This window comes from Diadema antillarum, unplaced genomic scaffold (genome assembly GCF_040938485.1).
Source record: "Diadema antillarum isolate AM-2024a unplaced genomic scaffold, OU_Dant_1.0 seq00000381_RagTag, whole genome shotgun sequence".
Classification (NCBI taxonomy): domain Eukaryota; kingdom Metazoa; phylum Echinodermata; class Echinoidea; order Diadematoida; family Diadematidae; genus Diadema; species Diadema antillarum.
The window spans coordinates 413,247-436,983 of NW_027271379.1; the positions used below are offsets into that span (position 1 = coordinate 413,247).

At 37.0% G+C, this 23,737-nt stretch overlaps 1 protein-coding gene across 1 annotated transcript; it reads left to right on the forward strand.

Annotated features, from left to right (window-relative positions):
- The first annotated feature begins 8,064 nt into the window (after positions 1–8,064).
- Positions 8,065–17,518, forward strand: LOC139731587 (aqualysin-1-like). Its single transcript, XM_071642476.1, has 8 exons — positions 8,065–8,190; positions 8,609–8,746; positions 11,494–11,644; positions 13,714–13,820; positions 14,414–14,558; positions 16,129–16,319; positions 16,605–16,776; positions 17,361–17,518. The coding sequence occupies exons 1-8, from the start codon at positions 8,065–8,067 to the stop codon at positions 17,516–17,518; spliced, it is 1,188 nt and encodes a 395-aa protein (XP_071498577.1).
- The last annotated feature ends 6,219 nt before the right edge of the window (positions 17,519–23,737 follow it).

Below are 23,737 nucleotides of genomic sequence, written 5' to 3' on the forward strand. Positions count from 1 at the left end.
GATGTTCGATGCTTGATGCCGCCATCTTTCTGAGCAATCTGAAGATTCATTTTTAACGCTAACATGATATCGGGTATATGCTGCTCGTCAAATGCAATGAAATTTCACCTAATGATAAAGCATATAAAACAAAAGTCAATTCTGTTCGAAAATATTTACCAAAGTGTAAACCTGAGCTGTATTTTGTGAAAGTGTTTGAAATTTTATTCTCATGGAAAGCCGGTTTTATTACTTTTCATCTTATTTCCGCCAAATGAAACTAATATGGTATCATCTTCAAGTATAGTTCTTTATAAATTAATATGTCAGATTAACGTACAGACACGTACAGTCGAGTAATTTTGATATCTATTTCAGCAATTTTTGAGCAATTTCTATTCGCGCACCCCTGTGCCTTTACTATTGTCTACCGCCCATCGTTTGTAAGTAGGGAAAGCGAAAAGTAATTACCATCACAAAGACATATCTTCCTTGGAAAGTGGCTGGTGATTATGAAATGAGACACGAGTCAATTGTCTTCGCATCTGAGCGGCAGATCCAGTTTGACACATTACTTCAAATATTTTTGAGTGGCGGCTTCGAGCATGGGATCAAAGCGAATAAGACTGTTGTGACTCCATTTCTCGAACCTCCTTGGCTACAGCAAGGGAAGTCGAACAGGGAGCCTCAATTGATCAATAGACAACTCTTCTGTAGTCATTTTGACTTTTCTTAGAGACTTTATTAACCATTTCGGTGCCAAAGGAGTTTGGACAGTGTGTAAAAAGCTACGGAGTTTTCTGTGCCCATCGGCACTCAAAGAAAATGAAATGCATTCATAATGACACTGTGAAAGAAGTCCGCAGCCCCCCCCCCCCCCCCCCCCCCAGGAATGAGGTCCATCAGAATATCAGGCCTACTTACGATGATCGATGATAAACGATTGGAAGGTTCCTGGCCTGCACTTCTTCAAGAGACGTACGGTAGCCTAGAATGTTCGTGACTCGACCTGGAGATCGTCTCGACAATCGCGGGAGATCACAGACCGCGAGTCCAGCGGTGTGAAAACGTCTGGACACCGCTTGAAACAGGCGAGACCAGGGCAGCATATTAAACGTTCATAAATCATACGGTCCTCTGTAACGTGACGTGTGTTTCCACTGTTCCCTGCCCGAACTGAATAGTGTAAACGAAGATACAAGGTTATCCTCTCATAAATCTGTTAGATATGTCCACCCATTGTACATACCCTTCGAATTTGTCTACATAAAACACACTGTAGAATACGTTTATTGTACATACAACAAATTTGTATAGTGTACACTTGTCTCGCGAGCTCCTGCAACTGCCTCTACGTTCTATTCCGGTGCAGGTCAGCATGGCAAAAAAGAAAAAAAAAGAAAAAATGCATTGTCTTGGTATTTGTTTTAGTTTATGGTAGTCGAGGCGGACGGTGCACCGAGCATTCTTTCCTGTGAACATTGACCTTGGTACAATGATCAACTGTGGGCAAACTATATTAGCAGAAGGAGTAAAACATACGCCGTCTATTGGGATAACATGGAAAATCGTTCCCCTTATTGGTTGTATCGAGACACAGATCGTGGTCACGTGATGGCTTATGGTGGACTTATAAAAGGAGAAGTCCAGACGATTACCTTAATTTCCCATCATGTTACATAAATCGACACTTGCCTCCAATATAGATTTGTGGAATTAATATTGTGGTCTTTGAGCAGAGAAACCCACTCTGACAAATTACACTGAGCAATACTTATATGACATAATAAGGGCTTTTTACACTTGTGTTTCTTAACCCCGGACTTTCTCTGACCCAGGACTATCGTTAGTCCCGTACCAATTTTTTCAGCTTTTTACACTGGCCAATTAGTCCCGTACTATCTCTTGTCCGGGGCTAAGGAGAAAACTGACCTTTTTACACTCGTATTTCTTAGCCCCGGACTTTCCAAACCACATGAATATTCATAATTACGCTGTGTACTGTACACGTACACGCACGCACCGGCAGCACTTGATTGCCTCGTTTCTGATTGGTCAGTGAGGGTCGGACTTCGTCTCCGTCGCTTAGCCCAGGATTATTTTTTCGTTCTGTTTACACTCACTTGCTTGGCACCGCAATTGCGGTGCTAGCACCGCAATTGCGGTGCTAACCCCTGCTATTTTGCAGGGCCAGATAGTACCGTACTATCGGTGGGGCTAGCCCACTTTGGCAAAAACGAGTGTAAACAGAAAGTGGGCTAAGGATAGTCCCGTACCAACGGTGGGGCTAAGGCCCCCCCTTAGCCCCACCGATAGTCCGGGGCTAAGCAAAAATTTACAAGTGTAAAAAGCCCTTTAGAAGGCTCGAATATTTCAAAAATGTAGCCATGTAATTCCATTACTTTAGCCATGTTCAGACGTATTTCTAGTCGGAGTAAAAATTTGTGGCACGGCAATTAAAATTCAAATTAATGCATATCTTACCACGACCTTTGTGTCCACACGACGGTCGTGGGAAGAAACTCCGACCAATTTATGTGCGAGGGTCGGTGTAACTTCCGGAAGTGGTAGCGCCGCGCACGTCGACCATGCGATTTTTTAAATATTTTTTTTTTTAACCAGTGGCGTTTGTCTTCTCCATTCTTGTAGATGGAAATTTCTGCATGAGCGCTAGCTTCTTCGTCGCGTTCGACTAGGTTAGAATTGCGCTACACGCGCACGTGTAGTCGCAAAATTTCAACATTGCCATTTGACCCAGGAAGTTTTACCTAAGTCGTAAGGTATGTAAGTTCATAGATACTCTCTAAAAAAAAATCGAGTGAAAATATTCACTCTTAAAAGAGTGAATACAAAAAAGAGTGAATTTCGAGTGAAATTGGAGTGAATTTTGAGTGAAAATGTTCATTTTCACTCAAAATTCACTCCAATTTCACTCGAAATTCACTGAACATTTTCACTCAAAATTCACTCCAATTTCACTCGAAATTCACTCGTTTTTGTATTCACTCTTTTTAGAGTGAAAATTTTCACTCGATTTTTTTTTAGAGAGTACTCCGAGGGCTTGTCCGCACGGGCAATTTACTCCGACCGGCTAGTCGTGGTAGCGAGATACTCCTGAGAAAACTCAGGAGTATCTCGTTCGGAGGAAGAGGTCGTGGTAAGTTCCTCCGATCGGAGGAAGTTACCACGACCTTGTTCAGACGGGCACTACTCCGACCTTATCCTCCGAAGTTACTCCGACCAAGCTTCCTCCGACCCTTCCTCCGAAGTTACTCTGACCAAAACTGCCTTCGTCTGAACACAGCTAATACCTTTAAACTTGCCGAACAAATTCACCTGTGTACAATTTATGCATATACTCTCTTCTTTTGTTCTGCTTCCTTGAGCCCCACTCATGCATTCTTATGGTGAATCTGTCATGTTATCATTCTTGTTCATTGCGATTTGTTGTGAATTTTGAAACATTCTTATTCATCATCCCAATTACTACAAATTCTTGAACTCTGAACCCAGTTTAACCAATCTATAGTTGTTCAAATGTAAAAGTCTGAAAGTCATCCGGAATTCTATCCATTATTTACCATTTCAGATGAAACAAGGACCCAGCTTTATTGCTTCAAAATAGTTCTAAAATGTGAGTAAGGGATATCAGTAACCAATGGAAAAATTCAAATCAGTACAATCGATGTTTGCCTTTTATTTTTTTGACCTCACAAATTATTACGATATTTTGGATTTGATTATTGATTCTACCTGTATTTTGTAGACACGTTCGTTATACAGTTATGTAAATTGAATTTAAGTTCGAATTTTACCCCGAGGCCTCGATCAATGTCAAGCTGCCGCTTATGATCGCGGTCTCCTGCTTTTCCATTATCATAATAGATTTTAAAAAATGCTTAATTTTAAAATCAATTTATTCAAATTCCCTTTTTTTATTTTTTTCTGAAATTCATTTATTATAACGACATGACAAATTCTGAATGAATGATTAATCATTATTTACATAATTTACAAGTGTTATTTCCTCGATTCCCTTTGAACACTTTTTTGTGAGTGATAATAATTATGCTATGCGTCTCATACATTGAATACTGTCATGTTCACAGTGTATGTATTGTACTTTGAATTAATTTGTAAGACAGTATGCTGACTTATACGTCGTGTAATATTGATTTCTAAATATATGTATTCTTTTGTTATGTGTGATTTGGAAAAAAGGCAGAAATAAAACCAAACCAAACCAAACCAAACCAAAAGTATAGTTAGATACCTTATACAAAATGTGGACAATAGTTATAATAAAAATCGTTTCAAGACTAAACCGTTCACATAGTTTTGGGAATAGCAATGATAGACCCCTTATATTTTAGGCTTTATTGCAGAATTTTAAATATGGTAGGATGTTTTGTGACACAACTGACCTACATATAATGCATCAAACGTGATATCTCGAACATTTTAAAATCACTGCTCCCAATGGTAGGCCTAAATAGTAGGCCTAATTTTAACCTCCGCAATTTGTGAATACACTGTATGATTAACAAAAGACATTGGAATTCACCTTCCTCGAGACTGAGCAAAACTTACATGTTTCCATACAATGTCCTTTGAATATGATAAGTTTGGCGGAAAGTGCATTCCATTGTCTTCTGATAATCATAATATTATTAGCTCTTCAGCAGTCATGAAAAATAGTTATGGTAAGAAAAAAAGATCAAACAATAAATGGCAGATATCTAGATAATTCATTTGGCCACATACATTTTGATGAGGGTATAATGTAAGCCAACGTGCATTTGCATTGCATAGGTTATAGGTAATTCAGTAAAGATGTGAAAATGAAAGGACACACATCAGTATACGAAAAATAGTGAAAATATAACATGATAATATCATTATTGGTATAGGGGTGTTTCAATTTGGTCAGTTAAAATAAGTTAACACAATTGGTCATAATTTACCTTGAAAGCTGATTTCTTAACTGCAAAAAGGTTCTCCATGCGACGTGTATGTAATAAAATCTTTTCTAAATATCGCTATTTGAAATGAACTCAAACAAAATAAAATCCATGGCATTAATATAACACTTGAAGAATTCTGGTGATGAAACAGACGTAAATTTCGGGAGGTAGGAGGTTATTGCAGCAGTAGCTGAATATTGAAATTTTGTTGGTTTTTTTTTTCTTCATTTTCAGGCACAATGAATTCGATCTTGCAAAGCAATGGTATCATCGTAAAGATTGGTTTTCCATAATTTATGAATGATCAGGGAGGTTGAAGCAACTCGGGAATGGAGAAGAGATTCCACCGTAGAGCTGGCATTATTGTGCCTGCCGCCCTCCGCGTCGAATGTCGGGTCAATCAAACCGACGAACGTGACGGAGGTATTCACGATTACAATCTAGGGGCCAATTCGCGAGTGTAGGTGTTGTTGTTTTTTTCCTCCTCAAGAGACCTGGTAACAAAGTAGTCCATAACCTGCCCCTACTCAGTGCATTTTAATATTCAAAATGTATTTTTGATGCATTGTTTATTGCTATGTTTGGCGAGATCAGGGAAACCTCTGGAAAGCTTTCCGGTTGTGGGGGGGGGGGGAAGTCTTCATTTTCAAGAATGGTTATGGAGGGAGGTAAAATGTTTTGATAATATTGACAATCGGAAATCCTACGGGGAAAATGTTGAAGATCGTGCATTAGCGATGTGAGGTTTAATGAGGTTGGACATTTATGAACTCTTACACACGTAAATATAAATTACAGATGAAAACATAAGCTATAACATGACAAGAAGTCTTCTCTATTTGTAATTCGACAAAACACACTTACACACACACACACACACACACACACACACACACACACACACACACACACACACATACACACACACACACACACAGTTTGGTTAGCAGCGTCATTTTAAATCTGGTTTTATTTAGGAGAGAAACCTGTCGAGTAAGTGGTGCACCCATGGAGCATTGTGTGTGTATGTAAGTATATGTGTGTGTGTGTGTGTGTGTGTGTGTGCGTGTGTGTATTTGTGTGTGTCTCTGTGTGTGTGTGTGTGTGTATGTGTGTGTGTGTATGCGCGCGCGTTGGGGGGGGGGGGAGGGGGAAGACGTGGAAATCACTCACAGAAATACTCTTCGGTTCGTGTATCATTCATCCACTTATCAATGTTAGCTATTTTTCGATTGATATTTGCAGGTGTTGCATCAGCCTAGAAACCCATTAAAAAAAAATAAGTAAATGCAGAAAGTTTGATAATTAATTCTCACGGTTTGATTTTTAGATTTTTTTTCCAACGTTCGTAAAACGAATTTTTTGAAATTTTTGAGAGGTTCAATGCTGACTTTTTTTTTTGAAGAGCTAGTCAACTTTAATATCTCCAGCAATTTTGATACCATAATAATATGGTCGCAATGTCAATGAATTACACACTAATACACAATGATTAACACAATCAAAAAAAGAAACGAAAAGTATGTGTCTGGCTAGAAAAAAGAAGAAGAAAAAGAAAAAGAAGAAGAAGAAGAAGAAGAAGAAGAAGAAGAAGAAGAAGAAGAAGTACAAAGTACATTTTCATATGTACTTTGTCAAATTACATTCTGCAAGTATTACAAATATCCTGTACATATGCAATGTATATAATTTCTTTGTTTATTTGTTGGAAGTGAAAATAAATTTGAATCTTTGAATGTTTGAAGAAGAAGAAGAAGAAGAAGAAGAAGAAGAAGAAGAAGAAGAAGAAAATGAAGAAGAAGAATAATCAAACACTCACAAATGTATTAGATGGGATTGTGCATTTATCAGAATGTATACATGTATACGAGTTATTATTGGTCTGCCATAAGGAGTAAAATCCCGAAAATCAACCGAATATCCCCTACAACATGACATCCTTCATCACACCGCCTGTACATCGTTGCCAGCTATATAGCTAGGATTAATTGAGCATTTTCTATCTGCAGGAATAGAACGTGCGATTGCAAGGACCCGGCGCTGCAAGACTGGTGTATTATCTTTAATATAGATAAGATAATTCGAGAGGGAACTCAACAGATGTAGCGACTCGAAAGTAAACAAGCCGAGCGAAAAGGAATATGATTATGATGTGTTTATCTTTTATTATTTCTCATTTTGCGTAGACATCGTATAACGTATCTTTTTCGACGTGTCCTGCCTCGTGTTCAAGTCAAGAGGACTGTTTCGTCACAATCGCGTGTCACCACTTAATTATGTCTTCAAAGCTCACCCAAAAGAAAAACACAAAGTCATATATCATGTATATTACATATGCCATAATTACATATAATACATCTATCATTCAAGACTATGGTGTGGTCAGTAATGGTTTCCCAGGCAAGGGCAAAAGCGATGCCTCGTCTTCAGAAAACTACCGGTACGTAGTTCGTCGTGTCTACTTATAGAGAGCCATTAGGTTGATGCAAGCACCCGATTAATAATAGTCTATTTTGGCAGAACTGGGAAAGCAATATTGAAAACGGAGAGAAAAACTTCTCCGTTTGGTTTATTCGTGTCACTCATCTAAACTAATCAAACACCATGTGAAAAAAAAGAAACCATATAAGCAATAAACTTACAAACGACTCGACGTTGTAACATGGCAACGCAATCATGACATTCCGGTGCTGATTTTTCTTGCTTTGAACATCCGGTGTCAAATGGGAATATTAACATTCATGGCATTCACGTATTACGGCAGTTCTTATACCATGATTGTACCATCGCATTTCCTAATTTACATAAGTATTTCTAATCTAATATAATACCACATGTACTCTAATGAAGGACACAGTGGCAGTCAACGTGACCAAACAAGCATTTGTTTTCTCATGTCGTTGTGTAAGCGGATCAATTTCCCCACTCATCAACACGAAATCGTAGGAATAAGATAATGGTATGCGAGAGGAGATCACTGTAACTTGTATAAGTTCTTATGACGTATTCACACGTCACACTCTGTCTGGAAGCCCGGCAGTGATATTACAACGGCAAAATCGTTAGAGAACCATTAAGCCTGCTCTCGTATCACATTATTGTGAGTGTTATTGCGAACACCATGAAGATCTTCTTCGTTGTCGCCGTCATCGCCACCGCCGTCGCTTCCCTGGCCGCCGATCGGGGGCTCGCCCCGCTTCGGCGGAATCCGGACAAATTCAGCGATCGTCACATTGTCGTTTTGGAGGTATTCAAACCAGGAAAAAAAAACCATTAAACTTTATACTCCAGTTGAATGTATGTACTTCCTTTTTCTTCTTGACTTTATTGTTTTTTTTTTTCCTCATTAATCCTCAGATCTGTAGTGAGTGAATGTTGTTGCAATATTCAAATCATGTCCGCGTTGGGTAAGAATGCACGATCGTCTATTTTACAAAATCAAATGCTTAAAATCTTGCATGCCGAACTACCATCTTGTTGTATTAATTTGATAAATAAACAACAAGGAGGATAAGAAGAAAATAAAAGAAGTGAATCTCGGAGAGAAGATGAGCAATGTTAATCAACAATGATAACAACATTACGAGGAAAAAAACCCCACACAAACATGGAAAGCAATATCAATATGTCTTTGGAAAATTCTGTTTTCAACAATCTACTTCAAGAATGACATAGATGTAGACGCGTTCGCCAGTCGTTTTGACACGGACTCCGGCCTGACAGGAAGAACGACTGTAGTGTGGAAACTGAGAACGGCCATCAAAGCAGTCGTCGTCGACCTGGATCCAGACACTGTAGACAAGGTACGAGCTATTTCTAAATCTACCCAATGACAGTCGCGTAACTGCTCGAAACCGTTGGCCTCTTTTCTTTTTTTTTTCTTTTTCTTTTTTTTTTTGGGGGGGGGGGGGGGTCGGAGTCCCCGCAATAATTGAACTTAAAGGGATGGTGTAGTATTGGGTGAGGTGAGGATTTAGTGTTAACTTTTTGCAAGGTACTTAGACCCCATTTACAGTGCGGGGCTGGGCCGAGCCGCGGTCGAGCCCGGCCTCAATTGAGGGGCCGAGCCCGGAAATTCTGTCCGTTTACGGTGCCGGGCTCGGCTCGGGCTTTTAATTCAAACTTTCAATATTTTGTCGTAGTGACGTTCTGCGTGACAACAAACGCAATTTGGTATAGTCTGGTTTCCAGACCCTTTGCCAACTGAATTCCGTGACGACGAAGTCGCCGTTCGGCAAAGGCCTTTGCCGAAGGAAAAATCCTTTGCAGGACAATACCACCTTAAACTATACTAGCTTTCGACGTTGAGGGGGTTAATGTCCTGAATAGCGAAATTGTACGGGCAGACTAGGGTCTGGAACCAGACTAAATTTTGTACCGCATTTGGCCCATATACAGTTTGCATTTACAGTGAGAAAAGCTCGGCCTTTTCTCTCCAAATGCGGTACCAAAAGGCCGGGCTCGAGACTACCTCCTGAGCTTGGCCGAATGCGCGGCCGATTTTGGCCCCGCATTTGGCCTTTTGCGCGTTTACAGTGAAATGAAGGCCGAGCGCGGCCGCGGCCGAGCCCGACCTTTTCACTCACTGTAAACGGGGTCTTAGAAACCACTCTATGAAATATTACAGTGCATGATAATTATAGAGGAATTCGAAGTTTATTTGATAAAAATTGGCTGAGATATCCAAAAACAAAGTAAAACAAAGCGATTCTAATAAAAGGATCGTTTTGTTTTGGATATCTCATCCACTTCAAATCCAATTTTCATCAGATAAACTTTGAATTTCTCTCAAAATTACATGCTCTTACTTATTCATTAGATGTTTCCCATAATCTCAAAAAGTATCAGCAAAAATTTGGAAACCTGAAGCCCATCTCAACCGAAACTATACCATCCCTATAAAACAAGAAATAATCCGCGTGAACTGAACTTTCATTCAAATTGAATTTCACTTAGTTTACCGGGAGAAAGAAAGAAAATTCAACAATGTCGTGAAGTACTAGAAGCTATATTGTACAACTCATTAGAATCAGTGTCTCAACAGTGTCTCAAATAGTCAATTCCCTCATTGAAGGTCTTGCTTACCTTTGGGAGCAGTGATTTAAAACAAATGTTCAAAATATCACACTTGATGTATATGTATAGGTCAGTTGTATGACAAAACATCCTACCATAATATTTTTGCTATACAGCCTAAAATAAAAGGAGATAAAACTATTTTTTTTTCATTAAACCATAACTGTAGACGGTTTAGTCTGAAAACATTGTTATTATAACTATTGTTCACATTTTGTTTATCAATACTTAAAGGTAGGGGATACCTTTTACAGACCTCCCAAAATGCAGCAAAACATTAAATATGAACCTCAGGGGACTTGCTTAGGCCACTGCTTAGAAATTTGGAAGTCAACAGTTATCTAAAATTTGAATGATGCACAAAACTCAACTACTCAGTAGTTCTGTGTGTCAGCCACACTTAAGCCTTTTTGTTGCAGTCTTCTGTATTTGTTATCTATAAACACAAATCTAAAAGTACAAGAGCTGATGTAATAACATATAGAGTGTGTGGCAAGAATGTATATAGAACTGTTTGTAAGTGTTGATGAACTTTCTTCACAAAATATACATGATGGACACACATGCAGTGCATGGGTCTGCAAAGGTAGCCTAGTAATGTACTGGAATTTACGGTGAGCCCCGAAAAAAATTCAATTCAAAATCTAACGGGCAAAAAAATGTACTAAATGTTACCTTCCACTTTCAATACTTTATGGGAGTTTCTAAAATGATACTCTCTTCAACATACCACTGTATTTATACAACTCTTCATTTAAGGCATGCAAATGGGATTCCCTACCTTTAACATCTATAATATTGGCTCAATTTTTTTCATTGGTTGTGCTTATCCCTAACTCACATTGAAGAACTATTATGAAGCACTAATGCTGGGTTTTTGTTTCATCTGTAGATGGTAAATCATGCCTTTAAGACCCATATTTTTACAACAATCGTGACAATTATATATCTGTAAAACGAAGAAAATGAAAAAAAAAATAAGAAAGACTCCACTGTCAGTCATGGTGACCACTGGCTTAATCAAGGAAGGCTGGTGACAGGAAAACATGGTCATATAGACATATAGACATAATAGGTCTGTAGGACCCGTGATGTTGTGAAATCCGTCCATTCTATTGCTTTTCTTGATTTGTTTTGTTTTGTTCGTTTGTGTTGTGTTGAATGAATTAATCTATTTATCTATACTCATTCCTTCATTGTGTATTCATTCATTCTTTAGATCATACGTATTCGTTCATTCATGTATGCATTCATTCATCTATTAATTCAATCATTCATGTATCTATTTATTCATTTATTCATTCATTTATTCATTCATTTATCCATCTCACCATTCATTCACTATTCCTCTCTCTGTCTACTTAATCTGTCAATCCCTTTCCATCTCAACTGCCATCTTCCAAAATGATAATTAATTAATTGTATAACTAGTCATCAATTTCTTTCATTCTTCTTTCCATGGCTCCTCTGTCAGGTACGATCCTTGCCAGGGGTGCGGTCTGTGGAAGAGGACAGAATGGGGTACGTCGACTGGGAGGTGGGGTCTTCGGCAAGTGGCGACGAAAACTGGGGTACCGATCGCATCAACGAACGGGAACGTGTTCTTGACGGTGACCGCACAATGCGTGAGTTCGCTCATGCTACTCTTGTCGGGCCATGGAGCTAACGTACCTCCAATGGTCGGATAATTGATAAGCGTGTGACCCGTCGCGTTGGTAAAAAAAAAAAAAAAAAAAAATATATATATATATATATATATATATATATATATATATATATATATATATAATATGTATGAAGAGTTTGTTCACAAAAACCGATAAGTCCATTTTTGAAAATTTTGAAGTACGGTCTCTGTCATAAAGTACAAAACAATACCTTTTAAATGATATATTGATCGCCTACATATAAAGGTACATTTTTAAAGTTATGGTCAAAAGAAGCAAACATTTTCTTATTATTCTCTTTTTTTTTCTTGACCTTTAATCTCAAATATCTCCATTTGGCAAATATGTTTGCGAACATACTCTTCATTTACATATATATATATATATATATATATATATATATGTATATATTATATATATTATCATGATGATTATTATTATTATTATTATTATTGTTATTATTATTATTATTATTATTATTATTATTATTATTATATAAACTTCAAGACTACTCGAAGTTTTATAGCACTTTTGGCACGATCTGTAACAATTACCCATGGGGAATATCCATCTTGTTGGCCTATTTGCTTCTCAGTTGGTGTAACTGATACGGAAAATGTCAGCGTATCTCCTTTAAAGGAAATCAAAACCAAAACAGAAAATCGTGGATTGAGTGAAAGCAGCAACTAATAGAACACATCAGTGAAAGTTTGAGGAAAATCGGAAGATCGATGCAAAACTTATGACTTTCTAATGTTTTGATGTTGGAACCACTGGATAAGGAGACTATACTTGAGTTTATACATCATGTGTTGACAACAGTATAAAGAAAATAGAAATGATATATTAAACATGCTTTCACTTTTCTTTCGTAATGAAAGAGCACTTGACTAACCGCTTTCATAAAGCTACTATACCCTCAACATATGTCAGTATCAAGTTGATGGAATGTGTAATTTTATGAAAAAGGAAGTTTTATTGAATTCTCTATATATTTTCTTTATAATATTGTTGTCCACACATGACGTCATAGACTCTTATGCTAGTATAAGGTCTCTTTCTCCAGTGATTATAACACCAAAACTTTAATGATTAATAACTTTTGCATCGATTATCCATTTTTTCTCAAACTTTCGCTGTTGTGTTCTTCTAATGTTGTTGCTTTCACTCAATTCAAATTTCTCCGGAATTTGGGTTTTCTTGAATGCCACTTTCAAAGAGTAAACTTCGAAAATAACGTACAGTATATTAAAACCGCGTCTGATTCTTTAAACATTTGACGTGAGTTACTGGGTATTCGATTACATAAATCTGTAATAACCATTTACTGTCTGACTGCCTTGTTCTCTCTCCCCTCTCTTAATCTTGTCCCCCCCCCCTCTCTCTCTCTCTCTCTCTCTCACGCACACACACAATTGCACATCTTCCTCCCATCATACCGGCCGTGATCTGGCAAATACGTATCTCGTTTGAAGCGATGTCGAGATATTCACGTTTAAAGTTTCAACGCCTGCCGTTTAACATAGATTGATTTACATAACATAGAATTGCGTTCTATAAGAAAAAGGAGACTTTCATGTTTTATCTAACTCAAAATATATGCTCATTGCCATACATCTAAGTGTACTAAAAGATATGTATTTCCACCTGATCATGAGAATCCCATAGATTGTGTACAAATACAACACGCGCGTAAGGATCGGAACTTGAGATACGTAGTTCTGCCAGCTGCTTAAGCTGCCTCAATGAAAGAGTGATGATCAGGCAAAACTACGGAACTATAGCAATTACGTAGTTCTGCCAGCTCAATGACGTCATTTTTACCCCAAAACCTTGATATTTGAAGATTGTATTTTGAAAATGACAAAGAGTTAAAACATCATATTTTACCATATTAAGCATGATGTTATGAAATTTAAAAAAAATGACAAAAAGTCGAGATACGTAGTTCTGCCAAATCACGGCCGTTGACTGTCCCACACAATAATTCCCTGCCTCTCTCATAAACTCCCTCGACTTTCCCCCAGCAACCGGAGAGGGCGCTAACATCTTTATCATCGACTCTGGAATACGAGTGACCCACATCGAATTTGACAACGGCCGTGCGATTTGGGCGAAAAACTTCGCTGATGAAGTGATAAAGGTTAGTGTATTCTTCCCCAACCCATCCGCTCTCCCCTCCCTTCCACCCCCTCCCCTCCCCTCACTTTTGGTCCTTGTGTCTTAAATCGATTGATATGAAGGCGCATATAGTAGACTTACGTTGCAGATGCCGAGGGCCGTGGATTATGAAACCTAGTACGTGTTACAATGAAAATTTATTGTCATTATTAAAAAAAAAAGGACAATGACTATTCTAACACTGTTTCAAGGTTGTATCATATACGTATTTGAATTTTATTGGCCTGCTTGAGCCTAATGGTAAGAAGATTGGGGCCTTTCACAATCTTTGAGAAGAGCAGAAATGTCGAATTTTAGTACAGCTAGGAATATATGCTGTTTTTTGTTTACACTCTTAATTTATTTGTCTTTGGTTTTTTTTTTCCTTAATTCTTTTCTTCTTTTTTTTTTGGGGGGGGGGGGGGGGGTTGTGACTGCTGAGGAATTTCTTGTCGTTTCTATGAGCTCATTCCATGATGAAAGTGACAGAAATATTCACGAGCGCACACGCGCAGAATTTACGCTCACAAATAAAGCACTTACTCGCCATTTTCCTCGAAAATTCAGAAGGACGAAGACTGCTATGGACACGGCACTCACTGCGCCGGTATTGCGGCGGGAGCGCGTTACGGCGTGGCGAAAAAGGCGACGGTGTACGCGGTGAAGGTATGCGATTGTCGTGGCGCGTGCCCTGGGTCGTCAGTAACTGCAGGTCAGTGAGAGTGTCTGTGTAAAATCATATCATTGATGCTCACACTAGTGTAGGACCCCAAATTGTGTATTTCTCCGCGTTCCTTACATCCCTCCTTTAAAGGTATTGTTTACCATGGGGAGAAGAGATTTAAACATGTTCGAGTGATCGCATTTGATCCAAATGTGTAGGTCAGTTGTATAACAAAACATCCTACCAAATGAAAATTTTCCAATAAAGCTTAAAGTATAAGAATAAATCACTATTTTTCTCAATAAAACATAACTATATAGAGGTTCATTCTAGAAACAAATTCATAAGTATTGTTCACATTTTGTATATTCAACAATACTTAACATTGATTATACTGATTAACATTTTTACATCTTTTTTTTTCTATCCCAAACTCACATTTTAGAACTATTTTGAAGTCAGATTTTAGGTTTTTGTTTCATCTGCAAACATGGCAAAAGGTAAACAGGACCTTTAACGCGCTCCTTGCGGCACTTCATGATGCACTGGTTTACATATTGTATTTGAAAAGTGGGCAGTCTACTGTCCACACTCCACCCACCGCTATCAATGTGCCACTTTGTTTTAGACTACAGGCTAAACACTTGACCATCACATTTCATTATGCTGACAACCACCAGAGCAGAGCATTTCTTTTCAAATTTGGACTATTCCCCATATAGATATCTATTATTATGTATAAAAGTTTATCTTTTGGTGTATTATGTAGAGTATCAGGGCCATGTTTTATGAAGAGATAAAATTGATTATATAGTTGATTTTAGTCTATGACAGCCTGTGTGGTAGGGAAATTTAAAATCGATTTTTATCTTTTGATAAAACGGGACCGAAGGTATTAGTACAAGTTTATTTCTCAGTATAAATGCCCCTGCCAACATGCGATCTTAGCTCTTGGTCATCCCGAATTCTGGTACTGCTAGACTTCGATCTTGCTACCCGGCAGAGGGCATATCTTCATCTATTCACTCCAGCCGCGATTGGGAGCATAATAGGGAATGTGTCAAGTCCTTGTTTTAAATTATCGTTGTATTCATCAGCTCTAATTCCACGTCAAATTCGAATTCCAACTGGCAGCCATTAATAACAACATGGTCATGTCTATAATGTGTATTTCCATATTCAAAAAATAAAAACTTAATACATACTGGTTGAACTGGACTCCAATAGTGTGGCTTCGCATCATTTTGGCATGGAGAACTTCTGCTGTCTTATTCATACTCTAGATCTACTAAATCACGTATACTAGTCAACTATTAAAAAGAATGTTTGCGTAGGGGGTGCGTTCTAGGTACTCGTATACTGTTATTACTTCACGAATTTCATGGCTTTAGTTGTTGTTTTTTAAGGACGGTGGAAGGGGTTAATTTCAATTTTGAATTTTGGAATTTCTTAGTTTAATTATTATTTTTTTTTCAGTTTTGAGTTTCATTTTTTTTTAAGTTTAATTCCGACAATACACTTATCAGCTCGCTTTCTTTGCTTGTCATGCTATGCTTCCTTTCGTTTTGTGCTGTTTTACTTTACTCTACTTTATTCACAATGGTCTTAACACAAATAGGTGTGGATTACGTTGCATCACTGAGGAAGGATGGCATGGAAAACGTTGTGGCTTCGTTGTCGCTGAGTGTCAGTTCCGACGCTTTGAAGGAAGCTGTGAAGGCTGCGATCGCTGAGGGCGTTGTTGTCCTCACCTCGGCCGGAAACGATGGCTTCAATGCCTGTCATCTTATACCTGGAAACATTCCCGAGGTACGTAACTTTATTATAATTTTTTTTTCTTTTGGCACAAATCAATGAAATGCTTATTTTCATTCTCGATTTAAAACAATATAACCTAAAAGAAGCTTCTCAATTTCAATCACATTCAAAACGTTTTTTATTTATGCTGAAGTGCGTTTAAGTTGGAACGTCATCATCCTCTAGATTTGCAGTCAGCGTGACTTCATGCGCTGCTGCCAATTGAATTTAGATGATCTTCAATCGTATCTGTATAGGAAGTAACATCTTCGACTTGTTGCACTATTCAACTGATAGGTCATCACCGTAGGCAACGTGCAAAAGGACGATTCAATCCGACGTAGCTCCAACTACGGCCAATGCGTCGACATCATTGCCCCGGGAACCGACATCGTGAGCGCGAGTCACGAAGACGACGTTTCATCGACCACGATGACTGGAACCAGTATGGCCTGCCCTCATGTGGCTGGTGAGTTATGATAGCTACAGTACCGTAATTCCCAATGTTCGTAATTGCGAGGATAATATATTATAAGAGATTCATTATTCCAAATAAAATTCCGAAACTGAAATAAGGTTCGTAGTCCCGTAGGTTCATGATTGCGTACATTAATTCTGTTTATTTTCTGTTTAAGGAGCCTTATTCAAATTACCGATAAACGGACCTTCGGAATAAAAAAATTCATTTCATTTTTGTATTAACGTATACGTAACAAACATCACTCGTTATGATACAAACAAAATTATTTTGCACTCAAACTGAATCGCTCAAAAAGATAGAAAAAAATTAAAACGCACACACACACACACACATTTTTTTTTTTTTTTTGCTTTTTGTTCTGTTTTGGAGTCCAGTAAACTATATTCAAGTGTCCTCTCAGAAAACGCAATGATAACAACTACACATACCTTGAACCCTGGAGTTTTTAAACGTGATATTTTCCTCAGCGAATTTTAGTAAAAAGAGTCTCTCTATTCCCAACGAACAGATAGGAAGGCTGGTAAATTTGAGAGAAATCAACCTTTTTTTATATTTATGACCTAAATCACCAGGAGCTGCAGGTATCTTAATGGCGAGGTACGGCGTACACCCGAATGGTGTTAGCGAGGCTCTGGTAAACCAAGCCACAAAGGATGTTGTGACTGGCATGGAAGGCTCACTGCGAAGCAGCACACCGAACGAACTTCTCTACCTAGTCCCCGAGGTGTAGAAGCTAGACACCACGGTCCTTCAGCGAAAAATTGGTCTCCAGGCAACATATTCTCCGACTGCTTCTCATGTTTCATTTCCACAAGAATGGTCGTTTTATCATATTTCTCATGCTTGTGCCTAAATCAACACATCTAATAGTTTATGACGTATATGCTATCGACTGTGGCGATAGCAACTCCGAAAAGAAATGTTTTCAATAGAATACAATAGATTCCTAACATCATCGTCTAAGTGATGTGTATTCAAGTTCGTATCAGAGCGATAACCGTATGAGTAAACAATAATATAGACAAGTAAAGCGAATCTTTAGACATGAAAGCGCCTAAGAATGCTCAACACATGTCAGGCGTTTTTATTAATTGTCTTTTTTGAGGGGGAAATAGTGGACAATGGGGAGGAAATGAGTGAAAGATGAAGAAAAAGATGCAGACGAAGAAAACAAAGAAGAAATAATATGTATATATATATATATTAATATATATATATATATATATATATACATATTATATATATGAAGAGTTTGCAAAAACCGATAAGTCCATTTTTGAAGATTTTGAAGTACGATCTCTGTCGTAAAGTACAAAATAATACCTTTTAAATGATATATTGGTCACTACATATAAAGGTACATTTTTGAAGTTATGGTCAAAAGAAGCAAAAATTTTCTTATTATTCTCTATATTTTTCTTGACCCTTAATCGCAAATATCTCCATTTGACAAATATGGACTTATCGGTTTTTGCAAACAAACTCTTCATATGTATATATATGAATTAAAGAAATTGTTATTTTGGATAAGGGCAAATAAGTTGTCTATAAATCTTCTTAAAACTAAATGTATATTATTTAGTAATACTTTAATAATATAAAAGATAGATGATATAGTTATAGATGAAGTTGCATCAATGAAGTTTTTAGGTTTGGTTATTGACAATAAACTTTCATGGAAGTCAGATATTGATAGTATTTGTCACACAATATCTCGAAATATTGGTGTTATTAATAGAGTTAAATATTATTTTCCTATTCCCACCCTTTTAATGTTATATTCAGCTTTGATTTTACCTTATCTGAATTATGGCATCATAGCTTGGGGGAACACACATCCAACATATCTCGACAGACTGTCCCGTCTCCAGAAAAAAAAAGCTCTTCGAATAATTTGTCATGTATCTTGGAGAGCCCACACCGATGTTTTATTTTCTGAAAACAAAATTTTAAAGATAACCGATATTTATTATTATTGTCTTGGCCAATTTATGTATAAACTTTCTAATAATTTGTTGCCGTCTGTTTTCACAAGCATGTTTGCGAGAAACCGCTCGTTCCATAAATATCCGACTCGTCACTCAGATGAATTCCATCTGCCTTTAACTAGAACTATGTTTACACAATCTATATTTACATTTGCTGGACCTAAATATTGGAACAACCTTTCTAACAGTTTAAGGACATCCCCAAGTTTAAGTTCTTTTAAGAGTTATCTGAAGAAAAATATTTTGATCAGTTATAAGAATTTATCTAATTATCATTATGAAAATTAATTGTATATTAATTTTATGAAATTGAAAAATTGTGTTGATTCTTTATTGGTTGCAAAGAAGTGTAAAATCCAACCTTATATTGTGTTGAAATCACAGCTCAGCAGCTCCATCCATCCGCTACCTCTCGTGTCCTTCTATTTTTTTTTGTCTTTTATCTTCACTCCACGCAATAAGTTGCTTTCTTTCCCTCTCTCTCTCTCTCTCTCTCTCTCTCTCACACACACACACACACACACACACACTCTCTCTATTTCTCTCTCCCTCTCTGTCTCTGTTTCTCTCCTCTCTCTTCCGGCATGACAGCGACTTGGTGTAGGGATTTGTTCAGGGTTTTTGTTTCGGATAAGTTAGGTTATAGGTCTTTTCGTCTTAGTTTCTTTATTTCATCCATTTTCAATGTATATCAGTCAATCGATCATATAATTTCTTGTTTTACGTGTGGGGGGAATGCACCCTACAAGCTCAGCTTTTTAGCATTCCTCCCCATTTCCAACATTTTCGTATACTTACAAGTTTTCTGTAAACTTATCCTTTACTTTCTATAATGAAATTTATGTACTGTATTCAATTCTTGTAATATATTTATATGTTTTTGTTTGAATTTTTTTTTTGAATGAATGAATGAATGAATGAATGAATGAATGAAATAATATGATCTCGTATGATCTTAGGCAAAATAAAAGCACACAAAAAACTGTTTTTTTTTCAATTTGCATTTGGGCAATAAGATTACTCGAAACTCAGTTATCTCGAAGAGACATGCAAAGTAAAATCCTTATCTAACATATCATTTTCCCCACGCTCTGTGCACAGTACACACACAAATTACAGTCTTTGACTATGAATTGCTTATAACAGCACTATGCTTTGCGAAACATTAATGACGTTAACGGGTGAGAAAAGCTCTCTACAGACACTGTACACATGCATACACAGTTTAGAACCAAATATCCTGCAACTTTTTCATTCATTTTTCCGCTGATTCCTGTTTGCTAAGGATTTCAATTCTTTCACAAAAAGGAGAAAATATATTCATTTATTTCCATCACACTTATTTACATAAAAAATAAACTTTGAAAAGTTATAAAGATCGGCATTACATGCAGCACTTTGAACAAGGATATTGAAAATTGCATATTCGATATTGCATATCCGAAGTATATAATGTGGATCCTGCATACAAAGTTCGTTTAAGACATTTTTTTTTTGTATTTCTATAGCTCCTATATTGATTTGAGGCAAGCCAAGTTGACTGTATAATGTGTTTATTAATTTCTGCAGCCAGAAAGTAGGCATGTACAAAGTACGTTCAAGACACATTAAGACATGTGTGCGTGTGTTTGTTTGTTTGTGTGTGTGTGTGTGTGTGTGTGTGTGTGTGTGTGTGTGTGTGTGTGTGTGTGTGTCGGGGGTTGGGGGCGGGGGTCAATCCAGGTACACTGAAACTTTGAAAGGCCACAGGGAGGCATAAAAACATAGACGGACTATAAAGGCAAAAGGGCCGAACACAAGAACACAATAATTTTCTTGCATCTCAATGCGATTGCCACCAAAAACAACAAAAAGAGGTTAATTTAGTTCATCCTCTATCAGTCTATAGGTTAGTGGAAATGAAACCTCGTTGATCTCGGCCACTGATCTGTGTAAGAAATATCCGGACGGTATCCGATATTTCCTATTGAGATCAGTGATGTGAGCACAGCAATGAGGTGGTGAGCCCTTTAGCGATATAAGTATGTATCTCTACGATTTTGCTATCTATATCAATCCTCCATATCCATATACGTACATTATATGTATGTGAATATATATTTATGTATATATGTGTATATAAATACACACATACTTACACGAAGATTACATTAACATTCATTTACACACGGTATGACACATTGTGCTGCTGTTGCCAAGGAAAAGTTACGTTTAAGTTACGTTGGAGGGAAACTCATTCCAAGAACATCTAAACACATACTTTCCTGTTCGTTATATGATCCCAAACTTTGTTGAATAATAAATGCTCTTTGTGAAAAAAAGAAGAAGATAAAAGTGAGTGGACAGATACGTGGTTCGGGTAGAGGAAAATGAGAAAGAAGGTTTGAATGGTGGCAGAAAACCAGGGAGCCGAAAAGAGAAAAAGAGATGAAAAAAATAAGCAGAAAGTTTCAGGGGCGAAAAGGGAGGAAATATAAGAGGGAATCTTTTGGAAATCCTTGAAATAAACTGTCGGTAGATTTGATATGGTCTGGCATAGAGAGAAAAGACAAAGGAATCGGTGAGTAGAAAGAGAAAAAGAGAAGTTAGAGATAACTTATAGGCTTACTGTAGTCGGTGAAGGCTAGCGGTTATTCTTTCTTGAGGTTGCGGTGTCCTAAAATGGACTTTGGTGGAAGGGAGATGTACAGAGAGCCCTCACTTTTTCAAATAGATTGACTGCTTGTCTTCCAGTGTTTGTCTGTTTGTTTGTTTGTTTGCTTCATTTCCATGACAAAAAATAATCAAGTTATTCCACACAGTTAGAAAAAAAAATTGACATACAATTTAACAGTCATGAAAAAGAAACACGGAGGGTATATCCTATTTTCAGTATAGTGACAATAACTGTCACTTGTTGTCTCCAATGGGGTGCTGTTTAACAAGAATTTCACACATACAGGGACTGATGATAGAATGAAATAGAAATTTCGCTTTGGCGACTTGTATGCCTTCTCCATAATGCAGAGGTCTAAGATGTGTAACGACAGTTTCACATAAGTGGCAAAATATTTGAGTGACGTGTTTGTCACAAATGTGTTGAGTGTTCACTTTCCTTGAATTAGGTTTCATTGGATGAATGACTGTACCGTATATCCCCTCCCCCCCCCCCCCAAAAAAAAAAAAATACAACGGCACCCTCTGCAATCATAATTTTAAAGATAGTAAATCAATCCAAATGCAATTTCAGGGTATGAAACTTATTACCCACATTTTACAGAAAACCCTGTTCGATTTGCTTCAGTGGTCAAAGAGAAATGATGATTTTTGTAGAGCATGTCAGGTATCCCTGATAAGTTGACAATATGAGTAAGCGGGTAACAATATTCAAAACTAATTTCTCTAAAAGATTATTACTTATAATTTTATCATCATGACTTATTGAATCACTACATTTAACTGAAATAACAACTTGAATAATGTTGCTGGAACAAAAATATAGAAAACTCACATCGTGTTTCCAAATAATACCTAAAATCTAACTTTGTGCTTGGCACCTTTGAAGCTTGATTAGGCCCAATATTTACAAAATATGAATTAAAAACATTTGCTATTCCTATTGATTTATGATATGCATAATCTCTATGAGATAGAACAATACTGAGGAGGGTAGTGTGACGATATATCAAAGATTTCAACTGAACTGCCTTTAATCCAGTTTCAACCCCCTACACCTATACACGGTGGGAAGGAATGAGAAACCATGATCATGAAATGCTATTAGACTAAAACTTTGTAAAGGGATTTTCTATAGCTCTAGCCCTGCTCAATGGTTTACTTGATTGGAACTTATGCATAATTTTCTATAAATTATACATCTTCATTTTTGAGCATCACAAAAAATGTAATGTAATTGATATTGAAGAGGAGTTTTATCATTTCTAGATTTCTTGCTTCAGAGCCTTCAAGAAAAGTTCTTCCTGCATGTGCATAAGTATCGATTGCTGTTATCAAAAATATATTTTTGTTTGCTTTTTTTATCATCCATAGCATTGTTTTCAGGACATTCAGCTGGTGTCTCCACTTTGCAGCTGGGTGGAAAAATAATTGACATGTAGTTTATGAGAACGCCTGTTATTCAAGTTTGATTCCTTGTAAACTCCTCACTGTTTCGTGATTAGGGTAGGTGCAACTAAACATGTAGCCTGTGACAGCAAATCATGGCTTCCATTGTACGTACTTGGTCTGTGTTATCATGAAGTCATCATTCAAAGAACGTGGAACGTGTATATTGATAGCATGATTGGTATCATGAATCGTAAACTTACGAGGGGAAAATAATTCAAATAAATCATATATGATAAATATCTAACGTTTAGAAAAATAGAGCAGAAACCAAGACGATGTTCTGATTATGTGTCTGTGTTTGTGTTGAAGTAATCTACCAAAATTTCTTTTTTTCACATTGCTTCGTTTTCATCTCACTGATTACATTTTGTAGAGTGTTTTTCCTCTTAGGTGCATAGTGTGCAGAGAATATCAGTTGGAGTAGACTTACGCGGAAGGACAAACATGTTTTCATTGTTGTCACTTTATGAATCTCTCGTGTCTCTTTATCTAAGTATGTAACTCAATTATGATTACGACACAATAATCCTCTCTCAAATGATGTATGCAAGAAAAAGATTGAAAGTCATACAAGGTTTCCTGTGAGTTCGTAACAAGCTTACATTGAAATGTATATACACCAGAGTTGTAGTAAAGATATAATATATAATATAATAATAATAATGTAATATATGACATGCAAGTGTTGTGCCAGTTGCATTTCATTATCAAGTGTACATTTCATTATTAAGTGTACATTTGAAGAGTTTGTTTGCAAAAACCGACAAGTCCATTTTTGAAGATTTTGAAGTACGGTCTCTGTCATAAAGTACAAAATACACTGTAAAAACATCGGTGTTAGATTTAATACCATG